General features: G+C 39.5%; 1 protein-coding gene across 1 annotated transcript in view; it reads left to right on the top strand.

Moving 5' to 3' along the window:
* Positions 1–19,324, top strand: part of SEPSECS (Sep (O-phosphoserine) tRNA:Sec (selenocysteine) tRNA synthase) — a 41,460-nt gene extending 22,136 nt beyond the window's left edge. The window contains exons 9-11 of the mRNA XM_066384791.1: positions 10,614–10,707; positions 12,409–12,499; positions 14,742–19,324. Of these exons, the coding sequence (XP_066240888.1) occupies positions 10,614–10,707; positions 12,409–12,499; positions 14,742–15,012 (456 nt within the window). The 3' untranslated portion in view covers positions 15,013–19,324. The remainder of the gene's footprint in view (positions 1–10,613; positions 10,708–12,408; positions 12,500–14,741) is intronic.
* The last annotated feature ends 1,592 nt before the right edge of the window (positions 19,325–20,916 follow it).

The raw sequence follows: 20,916 nt of genomic DNA, 5'->3' as shown, positions 1-20,916 counted from the left end.
ATAGAGATGTCAAGTAGAAAGCAGCATATGAGTCTTGTATTAACATATAGAACTGGGCTGGAGATAAAAATTTAGGGAGTTAGTTGGCCAAGAGAATAAATGAGATTGCAAGAGAGTGAGTCTAAACAGAAAAGGAGGACCAGAACTGAGCTCTGCGGCACCGCAGCATTCTCCTGGGAGAGGAAGAGGGACCCGCAGAGGAATGTCAAATGACAAAAGCTTGAAGACGAAGCATAATGTCATGACTTTAAATAATTTTTTTATTTTTCAATTACAGTTGGCATACAATAGTATATTAGTTTCAGGTGTACAACCCAGTGATCAGACATTATATAACTTACTAAGTGATCACCCTAATAAATCTAGTCCACATGTGACACCATATATAGTTATTAGAATATTATTGACTATATTCCCTATGCTACACTTTACATCCACTTGACTATTCTGTAACTACCAATTTGTACGTCTTAATCCCTTCACTGTTTTCACACATACCCCCAAACCACTCCCATCAGGCAATTGTCAGTGTTCTCTGGATCTGTGAGTCTGTTTCTATTATGCTTTGTTTATTTTGTTTTTTGATTCTACATATAAGTGAAATCATACAGTATTTGTCTTCCCCTGTCTGACTTACTTCACTCAGCACACTACTCTCTAGGTCCATCCATGTTGTTTCAGGTGGCAAGATTTCATTCCTTCTGATGGCTGAGTCATATTTCATTGTCTATGTGCATCACTTCTGTATCCATTCATCTGTTGATGGACATTTAGGTTGCTTCTATATCTTGGCTGTTGTAAATAATGCTACAATGAACATATGGTTGTATATGTTTTTTTGATTAAGTGTTTTTGGGTTTTTGGGATAAATACCCAGAACTGGAATTGCTCTTGTTATATAGCCTTTGTTTAAAATCTGTTTTGTCTGATATAAGTATTGCTACCCCAGCTTTGTTTTGTGTGTTTGTTTCCATTTTCATGAAATATCCTTTTCTATCCCTTTACTTGCGTGTGTATCTTGATCTGAAGTGAGTCTCTTATAGGCAGTGTAATAAGGGTCTTGTTTGTTATCCCTTCAACCTCCCTGTGTGTTTTGAATAGAGCATGTAATCCATTTGCATTTAAAGTAATTCGTTGATAGATATATATTGTCATTTTATTAATTCTATATTTGACTTGATCTTTTTATTCTTCTTCTTAAAGAAGACCCTTTAACATTCTTATAATACTGGTTTGGTGGTGATGAACTCCTTTAGCTTTTCTTGTCTGGGAAGTTCTTTATTTGTCTTTGTATTCCAAATGATAGCTTTGCTTGGTAGAGTAATCTTGGTTGTAGGTAGGTCCTTGCTTTTCATCACTTTTAATATTGCTAGTTCCTTCTGGCCTGCAAAGTTTCTGTTGAGAAATCAGCTGACATTCTTATGGGAGCTCCCTTATAGATAACTAATTGCGTTTTGCTTGCTGCTTTTAAAGTTCTCTCTTTGTCTTGAACCTTTGGCATTTCAATTATGACGTGTCTTGGTGTGGGCCTCTTTGAGTTCATCTTGTCTGGGACCTCTGGGCTTCCCAGACTTGTATGTCTATTTTCTTCACCAGGTTAGGGAAGTTTTCTGTTGTTATTTTTTCACATAGGTTTTCAATTATTCCTTGCTCTCTCTGTTTTCCTTCAGGCACCCCCATAATGCGAATGCTAGTATGCTTGAAGGTTTTTTGGATTATTTTTGCTCTTCTGATTGGCTATTTTCTGCTTCCTTCTAAATCTGTGATTTGACTCTCTGCTTCATCTACTCCACTCTTGATTCCCTATGTGTATTCATTTCAGTTCGTATACTCTTCATTTTTGACTGGTTCTTCTTGTTTTCTATCTCTGTGTTTATGTTTTCTATTTCTTTGTTGAAGTTTTCACTAAATTTATTTACTTTTCCCCTAAGTTCATTGAGCATCCTTATAACCAGGGTTTTGAACTCTGCATCTAGTATATTGCTTGCATCTAGTAGATTATTTGTCTCTATTTTGTTTACTTCATTTTCTGAGGTTTTGCTTTGTTCTGTCACTTGGGACACGTTTCTCTGTCTCCTTATTTTGGCAGCCTCCCTGTGTTTGTTTCTGTGTATTAAGCAGAGCTGCTATTTCTCTTGGGCTTGGTAGAATGGCCTTCAGTAGTAGGGGTCATTCAAGCTGGTCACTCCAGGTGTGCCCCTCACCCCACTAGGTGGACTGTGTACACCCTCCTGTTGTAGGTGAGTCTTGATTGCTGTTGGTACCTCAATGGGAAGAATTTGCCCCAGACAGATTAGTGTGAGGAGTGTCTGTGACCAGTGGGGAGGACCAGCTATCAGGGGCTGACCCCACAGAGCAGGGCTTATTTCAGCAGAGTTCTGATGCCTGCTGAGTGTGTCCCTGGAGTGTGTCACTTATGGAGGAAGTTGGGTGGTGCCTCAGAGTGGTCTAAAGTTCTTCCATCAGGTGTGCTGGCTCTAGAACCTCCTGGGAAGTTCAGGCCAAGGTCAGCTGCCACCTGTGTCCTGTCCAGGGCCAACTGGCATGAGCTACAAAGCAATGTGCAGATGGCTGCCACTGGTGCTGGGCTTGGAGTTGCCCAGGAGAGGCCAAGCTATGAAGTGAGGCTGGCTGCTCTTAGTGCCAGGCCTGAGGCCCCTCAGTGAGAGGTACAAGGCCCGCTGAGGCCAGATACTGCTTGTTTGCGAGATTTTAGTCAAGTCCAAAGCATGAGCTAAGACAGGCTGATTATATGGGAAAATAGTGTGGGTTGGTCCCACAAGTTGGGTGGGGTAAGTTGGGTGAAGCAGGATCTCAGGAAATCACCAGGGCGGGGTGAATATTGCTAGCCAGGTTGAGGGAGACTCAGATATGGCATCCACCTGCTACCTCTGTGGGGGAGGGCTCAGCAAAGGAACCATAGCCTCTGCCAGCTCTTCTGTCTGGGAGAAAGCAGTCTCTACAGCTCTCATACCAAAGCCAGACAATTCAGTTCCTCCCATATGCCCCTGACACATCTTTTCTTTTAAGAGAAATACCTACGACTACAGTTGCTCTATGTCTCACTCAACCACAGTCCCTGCTGTAATTTTGTTTGTTTTTTCTTACTGATTTGAGAGAGAGAGAGAGAGAGAGAGAGAGAGAGAGAGAGAGAGAGAAAGGTAAACAGAGAGACAGAAAGGGAGAGAGATGAGAAGCATCAACTCGTAGTTGCATCTCTTTAGTTCATTGATTGCTTCTCATATGTGCCTTGACCGGGGTGCCTCAGGCCAAGCCAGTGACCCCTTGCTCAAGCCTGTGACCTTGGGCTTCTAGCCAGTGATCTTTGAGTTTAAGCCAGTGACCATGGGTCATGTCAGTGATCTCCTGCTCAAGCCAGATGAGCCATGCTCAAGCCAGCGACCTTGGGGTTTTGAACCTTGGACTTCAGCATCAGGTCAACGCTCTATCCACTGTGCCCCACAGAGCAGGGCTTATTTCAGCAGAGTTCTGATGCCTGCTGAGTGTTTTTGTTTGAACTAATGAATGTTTATTGAATGAACTAATAATGCAGGGTGTTTGGGAACAGCACAGGTCTGGTGTTGTATAGTCATCTCTTGTTTTACACAGAATAAGTGTCTTTCTGGAAAATTAGTCCGAAAGCAAGTAACATTTTAACATTGACTTCACTAAATGAGAAGTATCTTCCTGTATGAACATAGGTGAAAACTTGTAAAAAGGAATGAGTTGGAAGGTGATTACTTGTTGTGTAGAACAGGGACTGGACTTCCAGGAGTGGGACTTCCTCTCTCGCAGGTACTTCTTTCCAAAGCACTCTTCTTACACTGGGTTATGAAATTGTTGATTTTAGGGGTGTTCTGTCATCATTTTGGAATTTAAGCATTTCTATTATGCCATGGTTCTTCTAACTTTTGACACTTAGAGTTTGACTTTTACATTTTCAGCTTCTTTTTTGATGATTCAGAGTCCCGTATATGTGTACATTTTGCTTAGCATACATGAAAATCCGCCTGCTTTGAGAAGGACTGTAGGAATATGCCGCTCAGCTGCTGAATGGCTCCAACAGGCATCCCTGCTCTGCTTTCCTTTGGAACTGTGTTCTTTATTAATCATTGAGTAAATACTTTATGGGAGAAATTTTATGTTCTAGTGATATTTATGAATTGAATGGCTCCATCTCCGATGCCAAGAGGTAACTCTCTTTGTAACACCCAGGACTTTGTTCTTTTCCTTTTATCTAGGTAGAGTAGAGTGGGATAAACAGGGATGGGACAAGAATAGGGTTATAACTACTGGGTGTTGGTGCGAGTCTGTGGGAGTCCTGCTGGCTAACGTGAGTTACTGTAACCTGCAAACGCAGCGAGGCTAAGGGGAGAGTAGGTGGGTGGGGAACGAACACTTTAGTGAGTGTGTGCTTTATTCCAGCAACGCTGCTAGGTTTATTATGTTCGTTATTTCATATTACTCAGCTTAAGTTTAGGAGGTAGGTACTATCCCTATTTGACAGATAGACTTGTGGCTCAGAAAAGTTCAGTACTTACTCAGGGCCACATACGAGAGCCAGATTGCCACTGAAACTCAGGCTGGGGTGATGCTAACGCCTCTCTGCTTTCCGTATTATTATTATTATTATTATTATTATTATTATTATTATTTTTTGACAGAGACAGAGAGAGGGACAGATAGGGGCAGACAGACAGGAAGGGAGAGAGATGAGAAGCATCAATTCTTTGTTGTGGCACCTTAGTTGTTCATTGATTACTTTCTCATATGTGCCTTGACCGGGGGGCACCAGCAGACCAAATGACCCCTTGCTCAAGCCAGTGACCTTAGGCTCAAGCTGGTGAGCTTTTCTCAAACCAGATGAACCCACGCTCGCTCAAGCTGGTGACCTCGGGGTTTCGAACCTGGGTCCTCCGCATCCCAGTCTGACACTCTATCCCCTGCGCCACCACCTGGTCAGGCTGCTTTTTATCTAAGCGCTCTGCACTGGCTGCTTCCAGTATTGAGGGAGCGTTTACCTGCTCTGTGCTACGCATCTGAGTCCTAAAGATGATGCTCTTGTGACCCTCCTCACAACATTCATATCTAGTGGATGTAGGTAAAACCCCGAAGGTTCTATTGTATTAACTGGTTTTATTTAAAATGCTTTGTATAGAATTTACTTAGACTAGGACTATCTGCAAGTAGTAACCTTCAGAGTTCATTTGAGAACTCTGTCACTGTAAGTGAATAAAATTGTTCTTTAACAACTTCATTCAACAGGCACGTCTTTTCATTGAAAAATGTCGATGTCCTCCATAAACCATAATTGCATATCTGTAGCATAAATATTGTTTTTTTATTGGATTTGTTTCAGAAGTAAGGACCTCTTTTGTTTAAATGGACTTGCTTTTGAACTGTGAAAATTTAATCGTGATAGTTTATTGGTTCAGCTCTGGAGAAGCTGAGGGAAAGCTATTCTGCTCCAGCCAGAGCTATTTATAGCCCATCACTGGACGCTCCTTTTTCTACTATCGGTGTTATTGCATGCTAAAAAAAGGAGCGTTCAAAGAAAACTTAGGGTTTTTCAATTCTGTGCCCTTCTTCACCACAATGATATTTTTAGAGGTTATTTCATTTAGTGTATCTCTTCAGAAAAGCCTTTATCTTTTTCACAGTAGAGGCAGACAAGAACTCAGCTTGAAGCCATTCCTTTTCGAGCCATCTTTTCTGAGGGATGAAAGGATCAGAGAGAGTGGGACTGTGTGTGTGTGTGAATTGAGCCTCTTTGCCCCCAGCCCCTTCCTGATCAACACATTGGCTTCATTGAGGGGAGAAATGACCAGAAATCTAACGGAAGAGGCCTTTAAGGAAAAGGTTAAAAGTTAAGAGACAGTTGCTCTGAGGTTCTCTAAGCAAAAAGCAAGATCGGTCTTAGAAGTTTCTCCTCATTTTCGTTTAGCTTCCGGAGGAGACTGTGACTGCGCTTAGCTTTCCTTTGAGAAGGGTGCTTTGCCTAACGGGGCCGGCAGGTGACGCTTAGCTTTCCTTTGAGAAGGGTGCTTTGCCTACCAGGGCCGGCAGGTGATCGCGGTTGCAGGTATCTGCTGAACTGGACAAGTGCAGGAGAGCAAAGACAGCGCAACGGCTGTGCCCGGGGCTGGAACCTGTTAGCTGAAGCTTCTGAAAGAGCATCAGACATCTGCTTCACACGATGTCCTGTCACGGAGCTGGGTTTGGAGACAGTAGGTCTGCAGCCCTAAAGGTGGAGTAGTTGATTGAATCTCAGTAAAAGCATGAGATTCCAGGCCTGACCGTGGGGCCTCAGCAGAAGAGTTTGAAAGCAGTGCTCTAGCCTATGATGAAAAGACTGCTGAGTGTGCCTGGATCCTTAGATCTGGCCACAGGCATGGAGCAGCACATCGCATTGGCACCATTGTCTGCAAATGTGGCCATCTGTGCGTGGATATGCACCTGCAATCTGTTGTCCGCCCGTCCTTTGAGGTTATTGAAATATTAGACTGCTTGGTATGCTTCCCTTTTGGTTTATTACCTGCCTTATGAGGCAAACTGTAATAACATGTGAAGTTCTATTTACATCTTATTCTATAACACAAGACAGTATGTTTCAAAAAACATGATTACATAAGCGCTTTTTCTTTAAAATTTACTGAATTATGCACATCGTTGGGTTATGGGGAGGGAGAGGCTGAATGTTGGGCTTCATGACTGTAAATCAGTTTGCAAAAGGCTGTATAAAGGGTAGTGCTTAATATAATTCAACTTATCTTTCATTAACATCATGAACTATGGTATAAAGTCTTGTATTTTTATTCTGGAAATAGCGCTGACATTAGCATTCAGGTATACAGCTCAGTTTATCTCTAGTGAAGAATCTTTTAAAATTAAGTTAAAGATAGCACAAAAGACATAGAAAATCAATAATATTTCATTTCTTTTAAGGAAGATCTTTTTATGTACATTTGCTTGGGGTGCTAATAAATTTTTCTCTTTATAGACGTATTTTATAATAAATGTCAGTTATAGATTTAACTCTAGCAAAAATATAGTGCAGGTTCTGTAGTGCCTTTAATATGTCAGGTAAAAAACTGCTTAGCTAAGTATTAGTGTAGGAAGTTGTGGTACAATCTCTTAGATGATACATTTTAAATGTAGTAATTTTAATGGGAAAGCATTTAGGACCTTAATAGGTGGAATATTGTAGGATTCAGTATATTGTGTTTTCAGATAATTTAAGCTTTTTTGCTTATTGGATTACCTATCATAACCCTATACACAGAGTAGAGATACTATAAATATTTGCAGATGGATGTGAACTTGACTCACAAATATTTTCTTTTTTCTCTAATTACTCCCATAGAAGTGATAGGAGATTTAGTTACCTTAGTATGATGTTTATTATCTAAAGACTTTTATCCTAATGTTATGTTAGCTACAGTTAAAACTGAATTCCAGTGGCATTAGCAAGTGATTGATAACCCTGGTAAAACTAATTTGTTAAAGTATTAGAAATTGAACATTGGAGAAAAAAATCTCAGTTTTTTAATAGCCACATATGCAGTAGTAAGTTTAAAAGCTCTATCTAGGGGTGTTACTAAGGAAACATTTCCTCTCTTTTTAGAAATGGCTGAATAGAAATTGTGTACACTTGACTCGAACAATATAGGAGTTAGCGATGCCAGCGCCCTGTGTAGTCAAAAATTGGGTGAACAACTTTTGACTCCCCCCAAACTGGTGTCTGTGGGGGATTGGCTCTAGGACCCCCCATAGAGATCAAAATCTGCAGGTGCCCAAGTCCCTATATAAAATTATATAGAGCAGTTTAAACAGGAGGCGTTTCATATCCATGGATTCCGGATTATAGATCGAAACCCTTTTTTCGATCCATGGTTGGTTCAGTTGTGATACAGATACAGATGGTCAACTGTGCTTATTGAAAATAATTTGCATATAAGTGGACTAGCACAGTTCAAACCTGTCTTATTCAAGGGCCGACTGTAATCACAGTGGTGATTATCGTGGCAGCCATTCTAGATAGAATACTATTTTAAATTGGTCCTCGCCTCTGAAATACGTTTTTTGGTTGTTACTACTGGGGTGGGGGAAACATAGGAATGTAAAAGGCATTTTCAGGCTATCTGATTTGTTTCTGCCTATGAGAGGTTGACACATATGAGAATAAGCGAGACAGGTGCAGATTAAGAGTTTGGTTTGTACCCTGGCTGGACTGCTCAGTTGGTTGGAGCATTGATCTGAATTGCAGAGGTTGCCAGTTCAACCCCCAGTCAGGGCACATAGAAGAACAGGCTGATGTTCCTGTCTCTCTCTCTCTTTCTCTCTCCCTTCTTTTCTGACTAAAATCAATAAAGTAAACATAAAAAAATACTTGGGTTTATAATATAGCTGGAGAAAAATCAGCAATTAATATCCAAATTAACATGTGATTTTAAAAAAGCATGCAGAGCATTGAAGTTAGTGACCTAGTTATTTTATAGTACAATAGGTGACAGTTTATAAATGAAGCCCAGGAATTCTGCTCTTCATACACACTGGTGTGGTACTAAAGGATTGTACTCTTATTTCTGTATTCCATCTGATTATCATTTCATCTTCTGAAGTGAATATTGAAGTATTAGTTGAATAAGGAGGAGTCTTTATATGTCCAAGAAAGAGGCCTACCACAACTTTATTTTTCCCCCTGTTTCCGGTGATAACATTTACCTTTCTAAATATTTCTCTACACTTTGTTTTAAATGACAAAAGAAAAAAGATTTATTACATGTATCAGTAACACTCATAGGTTCAAAAAGTATCACGAATTTGTATGTTAACTTTTTCAAATAAAAGAGTCAATTTCTTTTAGTCATCTAAGATTTCATAATTCTGACATGCTGAGATTGATCTTAGAAGATCACCTAAAAATTTAAGTACAACAATTAATTTGAAAATTTTTTTATTCAGAATATAAAATATACTGTGTCAACAAGGGTAAAAATGTTTGTGGTCTTCAGTAGACTCATTAATAATTCATAAACTTGGTAGGATTTTTTCTCTCTTCTTTTAATCTTTACCTAACAAAAGATAGAGTTAGTCTTTCCTGTGCTTTAGACATGAAGAAGCTATTCTGCAGGTCAGTGTGGGGTCGGACTCTGCAACCCGTAGCTTACAGAAAACTGAAGCAGCTTTTGTGGTTTGTTATTGGAGAAGCGTCATTCCTGCTGCCTCCACTATGGGGTACTCTGTTGGCCCTTGGCTTTTAGGAATATCTTTAGAGTTTATAGGTTTTGACCATGGCTGGAGGAGATCAGTGCAAATGCCTTGATCAATGGGCAGATTTAAGAACTTGTGGGGAAACAAAGTATAATTTTAGGTCAAATGGTTTCCAGCTTACTATTTATTTGTAACCTTGGTTGAACTCCCACTTCTAACATGTACACATGAAATTTCATACTTACATCTTTTGAGTTCTTATTATTAGATATACATTGTTTTCTAGAGTAGGATCATAAATGTAATTTTTAGTTTTTTGTTATAGCTTTTAAATTGAGTTTAGAGAATTGTTATTTTTAAATATATATGATTTAAAAGAAATACATTTTTAAACTATCTCTTCCTAAGTTACTTACATTCTAAAAGCCTGGTAGTTTTCTTGGTGTTGAGAAAACAGTGGTGAGGAAGACAAAGCTCCTCCTTTCAAGAGCTTTATTTCCCCCCATTCTCGTAGGTTGTCATAGGCGATATTTGTTTAAGCAAATAAAGGGGGTCATTTCAGATTGTGATAAGTATAGTGAAGGAACCAAAACGAGGAATGGCGTTGGAGTGAGATGGAGAGTTGGGAGTGGGCCCAGTGGGAGAGCTGCTTGTATAGGGAAGTGGTAAGGGAAGGTCTCCTTAGTCTGTGTCAAGAGGGACCACTCATGGAGTGACCTGGGAGGAGAGCTTCCGAGTTAGGGGGCGTAGGCATAAAGGTTCTCACATAGAGTGAGCTTGGCGCGTTCAGCTGTTGGAAAAGAGGCTGGCGTGGCTGACGCCGTAGTGAGTGGGGGAATGAGAGTTGCTGAGTTGGCCTTGTTGGCTGGGCCAGATCCTTTGGGACCTTATAGATTGAGAGTTGTTTTTTTTTTCGCTATATATTTACTGAAGGAAGTCACTGGGAGGGGCATGATCTGATTTATGCTTTTGAATGAGCACTCTGGCCTCTGTGTGTAGAGCAGACTGTAGAGGGTGAGGAAAGGAGGCAGAGGAAGTCACTTGGAATGTGTTGCGTGCTCCAGGACAGAGGTTGACAGCTGCTTGGGCTCGAGCTGCTCATAGCCCTGGAGGCTCTAAAAAGAGGATGGATTTGTGATAGATACGTAATAGCCCCAAAGCAGGAAGTGTGCTTGTTCATCGCCTTCCTTTCCTAGATTCTGTGGGTTTCTGATCATTGTGGCAACTTTAAACCTCCCTATATTGCAGCAAAGGAAAGAATTGCTCCTTGGGCACAGGAATGAGTTTAATTTAATTGGCATCACAGACTTTACACCGATCAGATTTTGTCTTGTTAAATTTAGCAAGTTGCAATACATATTTATTTGATTCTCTTTAAGTGTAACATTTTGTTATTGCAGGAAATGTTTTCATATTTGTCCATCCAACTAAAGAAACTGTCAGAAGCCTACAATGAAAGACTGTTGCATACACCTCACAACCCCATATCTTTAGGTAATTCTTTTTCCTTAAAAAAAAAAAATCAGCACTTCCGAACCAACCCCAGCAGGAAGGTGGTATTTCTAGAAAGAGTATGAATTCCTTCTGGTTACAGTGATATTTCTAAATTTATTACAGTATTAATTTGTAAGTTGAAAAGGTTCAGTTAGCCTTTAGGAATGTTTTAATGTATTTCTAAGATAAAAACTATAAACTGAAAGAATCCAAATCGGAATTAAGTATTATAATGATTAGACAGAAAATAATACTTTAACTCTTGCTTCTAATGAAAATCATTTGTTCACTAGTAAGGACTCTATGTAAGTATTTAAAAATTTCTACCAGTTAACAAAACACTATAATATTAGATGTTAAAGCTATTCTTATATTGTTTTTAATGCTCTTATTGTATTTTTTATTTCTTGAGAGTCTCCATGTAAGAGAATTCTGTATTGATGATAATTTCTTTTGTATAAGGACTATGTATTTTTGTCATGTAGTACAAGAACTACTGAACAGGATAATATGAATATTGACTTCTATGCATTTAAGTAACTTTTAAGCTTTATAATTATCCCTTTAATTTGTGAATATATGCAGTGTAATATGTTTCATATTTCATGTGTATCTGAGGAAAGTAAGGAAATAGTCATTGATAACTAAAACCTTTTTCTGGAATGCGCTTCCATGGAAAACTATTTGACTATGAATATATACTAAAACCCATCGCAGTCAGTTCTTTGCTGGTCTATAATCTATGTAGATGTTACAGAAGGTGATATGGTACGGGTTGAATCCCAGTTCTGCCATGTCTTAGTCCCCAAGTCCCTTTCCCCTATTTATGAATAGAGATCATGATCCCTCATATGCAAAACTGCTGAAGAATGGTTGAGATTATATACTCTCTGGTATGGTAAGTACATCCTCAGGAAATGGTACCTACTATAGGTGATTGGTGGTATGAATAGAGTACAGTTTACCCATATAACCTCAGAAAGATAATTTTCATTTCTATATGCAGAAGTTGATCTTACTTAGTCTTATACATATGCTGAAATATATCCCACATTCTCATTTTACAAGTTCCTAAAACCTGGTTGAATTTGAATAAACTGCCATATTGATCATGTCATAGCTCCATCTGTTTAATTGGAAAATCCACTCTTTAGAGGGGTGATACAGAAATTCTGTTTGATGCTGAGTATGTTAACTTATATTAACATACTTTTGTCTGATGTACAAACAAATCCATACTATAATTTATTAAGTGCATTTTAGTAAAATCATGCCATGTGACAGTGTATAAAAAAGTAATGTCTCTGTGAAATAAGCCAGTAACAAAAAGACAAATACTGCATGATTTCATTTATATGAGGTACTTGGAGCAGTCAGAATCATAGAGACAGGAGGTAGAAAGGTGGTTGCCAGGGGCTGGGAAGAAGAGACAATTGGGAGTTATTGTTTAATAGGTATACAGTTTCAGTTTTATAAGATGATACAAATTATAGGGATGGATGGATGGTGGTGATGGTTGCACAATAATATCAATGTATTTAATACCACTGAACGTACATTTAAAAATACTTAAGATGGTAAATTTCATGTTGTGTGTATTTTAACACACAGAAAAAGTGATGTCTTCATTATTAAGTGTTGTTTCTTGAGTGATTCTTGTGCTGGTGAACCAGCTTATGGGGATACTTATTCCTTTTTCAGCTGTGACACTTAAGACACTAGATGAACACTGTGACAAAGCTGTTACTCAGCTCGGCTCAATGCTTTTTACCAGACAGGTTTCTGGAGCCAGGTGAGTGTGTTTAAAAGAGGCTTGGATTTATATGGCTTTTAAATTTGATTCTAATTAAGTACTTTTCTTAACAATAGTTTTCCCACGTATATGCTGACCTACCCTTGGGAATTCATTGTGGAGTAAATAATGATGAGGTAGAGAATCTATAAGTCTATTATGTGCCCCGTGGACTGCCTACACTTGAAATCGTCACAGAATATATGAGTCTTGTTTGTTTCAGTAGACATATATTAATGAAAGTTCATTGTCTCTCTCTACAAATATTTGTCTTTATTTATTTTGTTATATAATCTTCAGTGTTATCACTTAATGGTGTTAAAAATGTCATCTTCATTACTAAATTTAAGTGAAAAAATGTTTTTTCTAAGTACATACTACCTTTGAAGAATATACTTTTTGCTTGTTTATGTACATGGCTTAAAAATTAATTTCATTTTTTTATTTGATGATGTCAGAGAAAAATGACTTGAAATGCTTTGTTCTAAGTATTCTTCTCATTCTTCTATCATTTCTTTGACTACCAGAGGTTAGAGATTTCACATCAAAGGACAGCTTTTTAAAGGAAAAAGTCTTAAGTTAGTTCAGCTTTTACCTTGATGAACTAAGTGTGGATAACACAGCATAGTTTGACACTTGTAAAATGGTTTTCTTGGCCTTGCTTTTATAGTTGCCACTACTTGTCTTTATGTTGTTGTTTTGTTTTGTTTTTGTGACAGAGACAGAGAGAGACAGAGAGAGGGACAGATAGGGACAAACAGGAAGGGAGAAAGATGAGAAGCTTCAATTCTTTGTTGCGGCACCTTAGTTGTTCATTGATTGCTTTTCATATGTGCCTTGCCTGGGGGGCTACAGCAGACCGAGTGACCCCTTGATCAAGCCAGCGACCTTGAGCTCAAGCTGGTGAGCCTTGCTTAAATCAGATGAGCCCGCGCTCAAGCTGGCAACCTCGGAGTTTTGAACCTGGGTCCTCCACGTCCCAGTCCGATGCTCTATCCATTGCGCAACACCAGGTCAAGCTATTTGTCTTTATGTTTAAGTTGACCTTTTTTTATTTTAAATTTTTATTTATTTATTTTTTACAGAGACAGAGAGTGAGTCAGAGAGAGGGATAGACAGGGACAGACAGGCAGGAACGGAGAGAGATGAGAAGCATCAATCATTAGTTTTTCATTGCACGTTGCAACACCCTAGTTGTTCATTGATTGCTTTCTCACATGTGCCTTGACCACGGGCCTTCAGAAGACCAAGTAACCCCCCGCTGGAGCAAGCAACCTTGGGTTCAAGCTGGTGGGCTTTTTGCTCAAACCAGATGAGCCCGCACTCAAGCAGGCGACCTCGAGGTCTCGAACCTGGGTCCTCGGCATCCCAGTCCAACGCTCCATCCACTGCACCACCGTCTGGTCAGGCATTTAAGTTGATCTTAATTGACTTCTTTGAAAGAAAAAATACTCTTATTAATCTTTTTATATCAAGTATGCCAAAGGGATCAAGCTTAAAAAATGCATGTGCCATTGTTGAATATTACTGACCGCTGCCCACCACCCCACTGTAAGCAGTTACATAATTTCTTCTGGATCCTTGCCTTAAAACTCTTACTGCATAGCACTGATCAGATACATATAATTTTAGTTTGTTGATTATTTGAGGTGACACATGGCAATCAAAATGGTTTTGACTTACTAGTGTCAGCATTCTGTTAAAGTTTGTGCATATATGTGAAGTCAGATTCCATATTTGGTACAAAAAAATTTTATTTTTACCTCTTTGAAGAAGATGTATAGATGTTAGTGATTCCTAGAGCTTGGGCCTCTTTAATAGGAGATAAATAAATGGTGATCACTTTTCCATGTAAAATCGAGTGTATTGTATACATTTTTAGTTTAAGGCTAACACAGTCGTTTTTCAAAGGCTATGATTTTTTGGCTGTTTATAAACTTTATTTTTACATTTTTAATTGATTTTTTTAGAGAGAGAGGAAGGGTGAGGAGAGACAGAGCAGAGAGAAACATTGATGTGTTGTTCCACTTATTTATGCACTCATTGGTGGGTTCTTGTATGCACCCCGCCCGGGATGGAACTGGCAGCCTTCGTCTTAGCGGAATGATTCTGCAGCCTACTGAACTATCTAGCAAACTTCCTAATAAGTAGATGTAAGGCCTAGTAACACAGATTTCTTTGGTTTATGAATGTTATGCTAACATCACCAAACATATTAAATTGTTAAATTTTTCCATTTTAGAGTTGTGCCTCTTGGGTCCATGCAAACCGTGAGTGGCTACACTTTCAGAGGCTTTATGTCGCATACAAATAGTTACCCTTGTGCCTACCTCAATGCTGCATCGGCCATCGGAATGAAGACACAGGATGTGGACTTGTTCATAAAGAGACTTGACAAGTGTTTAAAGACAGTAAGGAAAGAACAAAATAGAGAGAGTGATGCATCTGGAGTTGACGATTGCGACAAAACTAAAGATGTGGCTATTGTGGAGCTTTTAAAACTGGATCTGTAACTCTCGACACATACCAGGATTCTTCTTCGTGACACGTGAAGGGGTTCTTCTGGATACTGTGAAAGAAAATGAGGAAGCGATATAGAAGTAAACAGTTTAAAGAGAAGACCTGAGATTTTAAAATTGAGGGTGTCATGGAGATGTTTGGTCAGGAAATAGAATATGGTTTGATTTAGCCATTGATGATTGTTGCATTATTTTTTATTATGCTGCCTCAGTCATTATGACTCTTAATAGGTTATAATATACAATTAGCATTTTTCTAATAGTGAGACCGTTTGTCAATTAAGCATTATGCTTCAGATAATTCTTACTAATTATAAGGGCAGTAAAATTACCACAGTGCTCTTCGAAATGTGCCGACTGCTTCTCCCCTTCCAGCCTCTACAATGCACAAATCACTAAGTTTCTGCTCACACAGAATTTAGAAAGCTCTCTGATGTTGCTCCTTATTAGATGCTTGCTGGTGTGTGTAAGTCCCCGGGTGCCTGTAAAACGGGAGGCCGAGTCAAGGGGCAGGATTTCATTTTCTCTTAGCAGAAGGGGTTCTCGACTGGGGGTGATTTGCTTATGTCTAAGCAACATCTGGGTCGGTTAGGGTCATTACGACTGGTGGGATGCTATTGGCCTGTAGCATCCAATAGTGGACAGGACAACTTCCCAAAACAAAGAATCACCCAGCCCCAAGTCTCAGCAGTGCTGAGGTTGAGAAGCGCTGCTGTAACGCAGATGCACTCAAGTGGCGAGTTTCCCATAGCAACTTCAATTATGCCACAGTGCTTCAGAGCAGGTGACTCTGTAATGTTATCTCACTATCCTGTATGGAGACTCTTCAGTACTAACCGAGGTTACCAGTTCTAGATAGGCAACGATAGGTTGTTTATTTGACACTTGTGCGTTTTTCCATTTGAGCAAGTGAAAACTGCATCCCACTGTCCTTGCTGGTTAGCTTGTGCACAGTCCTCCGCACGAGTGGCTAACTGTGGTATCTCTGAGCATGTTTTGCTAGGGAGGTGAAAATGACGAGGTATGATAAACGAGTGTATTGCCCCCTCCCTTCCCGCATGCTCACTTTCTGAGCCTGGAATTCCAGACCTATTAGCTGTAACAATTATGTTTGTTGTTCATTTTAAGCTATCAACTGATGTCTCATAGTCTGAGGAATCAGCAAAGTTTCTGAATACACCAAGTAGTGAAGGTGTGTTTTGCAAGACCTGCTCTGTGGAGCATTGCTCCTAAGAGGTGCTCACAGGGTGAGGGAGTCTGTGGACAAATAAAATGAGGACTTTGCAAAGCTACCTATTGCATATTAAAAGTTCTAAGAATTCCTTTGAAACCAGTTTGAATATATTGACTTATTGACATCCATTGAGCAACCTTTGGAAAACACGACAGTAGCGAATCCTGCCTTGATTTTAGGTTGTGTTTTTCTGTATTGATTTGATGGTGTAAACTCTTCACCATGAGCTCAGACAGATACGCTCCCGCTCATGTGTAAATTAGAATACTTAGACACTGGCTTGACAACCTTGGAAGTCAAGGCAATTGAGATAAAGTCCTTAGTTATAAATATTTTAAAATTTACTTTTCAATGATTATATCTTTGGAGTTCAAATATGTTGAATATCTGCTTTTAAAAGTAGTTTTAATAACTCATCTCAAAGGAGTAAATACTGGCTTGGAAAACGTAGCGGAATGTTTTCTATGTGACTTTGGGACCGACTTAGCCAATAAAGCTCTGAAGAGTGTCCCCAGGACCTCCAGCGTCTACGAGAGGGCGTGAAGTGACGTGGCCAGTGTGAGCGCAGGCAGTGCACTTTCTCTCCACGTGAGCCAGGACCGGTTTATAGAACAAGTGAGCTCGAGGGTGTGACCGTCAGTTAGTTAGCTGAAGACAGGCCGGAGCCCGAGACGAGCGCACGCCGTCCCAGCTGCGATGTATCAGCGGCTGGCGGGCTTCGGCTGCCGGAGAGATAATAAATCTAATTGAGGATGAATTACATGTACCCACGTGATAGATATGTTATAACATTTCATTCCTGGTGCATAAAATAGGTGGCCGTTTTTATTATTAGCACTTTTCGGAAGTTTTGGAATTCGAGTTCTGTTCCTGATGGTTTAAATTTGACCTTGAGATCATAGAATTCTTGAGTTTCTGTTGATTGATTTTTAGGGAGAGAGAGAGAGAGGAAAGCATTGCGAGAGGGAGAGAGAAACATTGATGTGTTGTTCCACTTACTTATGCACTCAGTGGCTGATTCTTTTGTGTGCCCTCACCAGGGACGACCGTCTAACCAGCCGGGCCGCCGGCCAGGGCGGGTCCTCGGAGTCTTTGAAGGGACGTTGGGCAGTTCAGGCGTGCCTTTGCCCCCACCTCAGTGTTGTTTCTCCTCCCCTTTCCACATATAAATATCCAATATGTATACAGACAATTGTGTATTTTCAATTGCCAGTACTAATTGGTAACCCTCATAACCGACTTGAGTTAACTCGGAACTATGGCAGAGAGACAATGGATGATACATTTTCCAATTATTGACTAAGATGACCTCTTCTCTCTCTGTGATCCAACTGCTCTTCCTCAAGTGATCAGGTAGAATTTTGGAGTTTGTTTTTCAAAGTCATTGAGCTGTGGTAGTCTGCCCAGAAAAGAAAATTGAGTAACATAAAATATTCTTTAGGTCACTACCCAATGTGCTCCTTATATGCACAGCGGGGAAAGGGTTTTCAAATCCAGCTCTCCGTTTGGCTCTTATGTTCTCAGCTGATGAATTCTCACTCTGTCAGGGAATGATAGGTGATACCAGCCTTAGCAACTCAGTGTTTCACTATAAATCTTTTTATTTAGCTTTTTGTGTTAGTTGAATGAAATTCTAGAATAGGAATTATTGAGTACAGTTCTGTTTAACCAATAGGTACTTGATATACAGAATGGTAAATTTAAATATAAATTCATTTTTTTCCATATTTGGCCCCAGCACAGAACTCTGTTTCTTTAGCCACCCCATAATAAGAGCTTTAATGAGGCCTAAGCTATACGGTGTGCTTTTATTTTTAGACTATATGCCTAGGATAGGTTTTAGTAAAATTTAAATTAAACAAAGGTAATTTTTTTTAAACAGTGACATTACTTTAATGTTGAATTAGTAGCTCATTGTGAGAATTAAACTCCTGTGTTCTTTCATGGAAGTAAATAGCCAACAGTTGCCAACAGCAACAGACGCCAATGAGTCTCATTCACTCTACACTCAGAGAAAATTTTTTTGAATATATATTTATTTGGTGCATATAAAAATTGCTTTTTCTTTTCCCACTTTATAAGATGTACTGATACCATGCCTGATCAGGCGGTGGCGCGGTGGATAGAGCGTCGGACTGGGATGCGGAGGACCCAGGTTCGAGACCCCGAGGTCGCCAGCTTGAGCTCAGGCTCATCTGGTTTGAGCAAAAAGCTCACTAGCTTGAGCTCAAGGTCGCTGGCTTGAGCAAGGGGTTACTCGGTCTGCTGAAGGCCCACAGTCAAGGCACATATGAGAAAGCAATCAATGAACAACTAAGGTGTCGCAACGAAAAACTGATGACTGGTGCTTCTCATCTCTCTCTGTTCCTGTAAAAAAAGAAAAGAAAAAAAGGTGTACTGATTCCTGCCAGGCCCTTAAATGGTTTTGTTATCTTGTGCATGTCATGAGGCCAACTTTATTTTGTAACTAAAAAATAATCCAGTTTGTGTACACAGAAGTTTGGTGATTTCAGAAGTGTCATAACCTGTGAATAATTAGATAAGAATAATTAAAATAGTTGTTAACAGTAAAAAAAGAAAACTTTCCCTAAACTCTCTCTTCCGTTGTGTCCTATTATGTTGCTTGTATGTCTTTACGGCCATTCCTAACATGACAGGACGAAGGCGTGCCCGGTGCGCCCTCTTGTGCCTTCGTTCCCTTCGCATTCCGTGCTCCTTTTGACCATATGGTATTTACACATGGAAGAGGGTGAGTTCACGCCCAGGAATATATCTGTACAACTTCCCGCCTGATATTCTACAGCTCAGTCTAAGGCCGTAGGCAAAATGGAAATGTTTATACTGCATTGTTTTTACCAAGTGGTATCAACTTGAACTTTTAGAGAAATGTGAAGAAAGGCTATGTTTAACTGTAATTGTGGGGATTCTAGCCATTGGAATGGAGGCCGACCTCAGCCTGCTGACCTGTTTGTTTTACCAAAACAGAAAGATGTTTTCCAAAATTCTTTTTTGGTGTAGACTGTTTAAAAACAAAAATGAATTATATAATTTATGACATGAAATAAATTTTTAACAAATCATTGACAGTGCATTGTATTATTTTACCTAATCATTGCTACAGATAAAATCTGAAAGTACAGATAATTTACACAAAATCATTCGCCTGGTTTTTGATTTGGTCATCAGTATCACCTTACCTAGATATCGGCAAGAAAAGTCATACCTATAATGAGAATCGTCATGGGGGTGGGGTGGGGTAGTGGCTGGATTATTATCATTATTTTATAAAGGAAGAAGTTAACATTCTAGCAACCATTTTGTAAAGGATCTATTGACTATAGAAAGTTGCATGCTTAGAAATTAATCTTTTCTAAAAGAACCACTTTATCTTGTATTGGACAATAAAATAGATTCGTATTGTTTTGTTCTTCAGCAGATGTCATTTCAAAATTGTGCTGATGAATTTTGTAGGTAGTTCTCATTTTGTTTGCAGTTAGGTTTCTGCACTGCGACTTATTGACCGTGTGAGCTCACATATTTAGAACCTCTTAGCATCTCGGTCTCATCATAAGTGAAGTGGGTGCCACCTTAGAGGATTGAGGACTTAATGATATGGTAATATGTGTGAATGATTAACTCAGTGCCTGAGACATAGCCCTTACTGTTACTAATGCTCCACACAGACTGTACCAAGTGGTGCTAGATTTTAACTGAAATACAGTCATTATCTAGTTTAGTAGAACTTTTATTTTAGTAGACATTTTATTTTATTTCATTTCATTTTACAGAGACAGAGAGTGAATCAGAGAGAGGGATAGATAGGGACAGACAGGAATGGAGAGAGATGAGAAGCATCAATCATCAGTTTTTCGTTGCGACACCTTAGTTGTTCATTGATTGGTTTCTCATATGTGCCTTGACCACAGGCCTTCAGCAGACCAAGTGACCCTTTGCTCAAGCCAGCGACCTTGGGTCCAAGCTGGTGAGCTTTGCTCAAACCAGATGAGCCCGCACTCAAGCTGGCGACCTAGAGGTCTCGAACTTGGGTCCTCCGCATCCCAGTCTGACACGCTATCCACTGCACCACCGCCTGGTCAGGCAGTAGAAGTTTTTTTAAGAGGGGAGTCATCAATGTTTTGTGCATTCTCCAATGGAAATTAAAAGGCATGTAGTTGATTTTAGATGACCATCCTTTTTTATGTTCAGGGTTTTTCAGTTTTGGTTTCTTTGAGTTACTTTTTGTTTTGCATCTATATATGAGAATATTCCTTTAAAAATATTTAAAATGCATTAACTATTTTACGCATGGGAAATTTCAGATCACAACTCAGGAGGAACGCACAGAAAGAGTTTATGTCACAGTGACTTCCATATTGATTGTATTATCTGACCAAAGTTTTTGGTATACTCAGTGGATCACAAGCACAGCAGTAGTTTATTATCCAAGCCTTATTCTTGGATGACTTTAGTGGAATGACTGATCATAGCTCCCAAATTTATATCTCTAGTAGACCTCTTTACTGAACTCACACTTGTGTGAAACTGCCTGTTCATTTCTTGGTTGTCTAATAGACATCTCAACTTCTACATGATTCCTTGATATTCCCCCCCCCCCCAAAAAAAAAACCCTGTTCCACCCACTTTCTTCCCCACTTTAATTGATC

Source organism: Saccopteryx leptura, chromosome 5 (genome assembly GCF_036850995.1).
Source record: "Saccopteryx leptura isolate mSacLep1 chromosome 5, mSacLep1_pri_phased_curated, whole genome shotgun sequence".
Taxonomy (NCBI): domain Eukaryota; kingdom Metazoa; phylum Chordata; class Mammalia; order Chiroptera; family Emballonuridae; genus Saccopteryx; species Saccopteryx leptura.
This window is presented reverse-complemented; position numbering and strand designations above follow the sequence as displayed.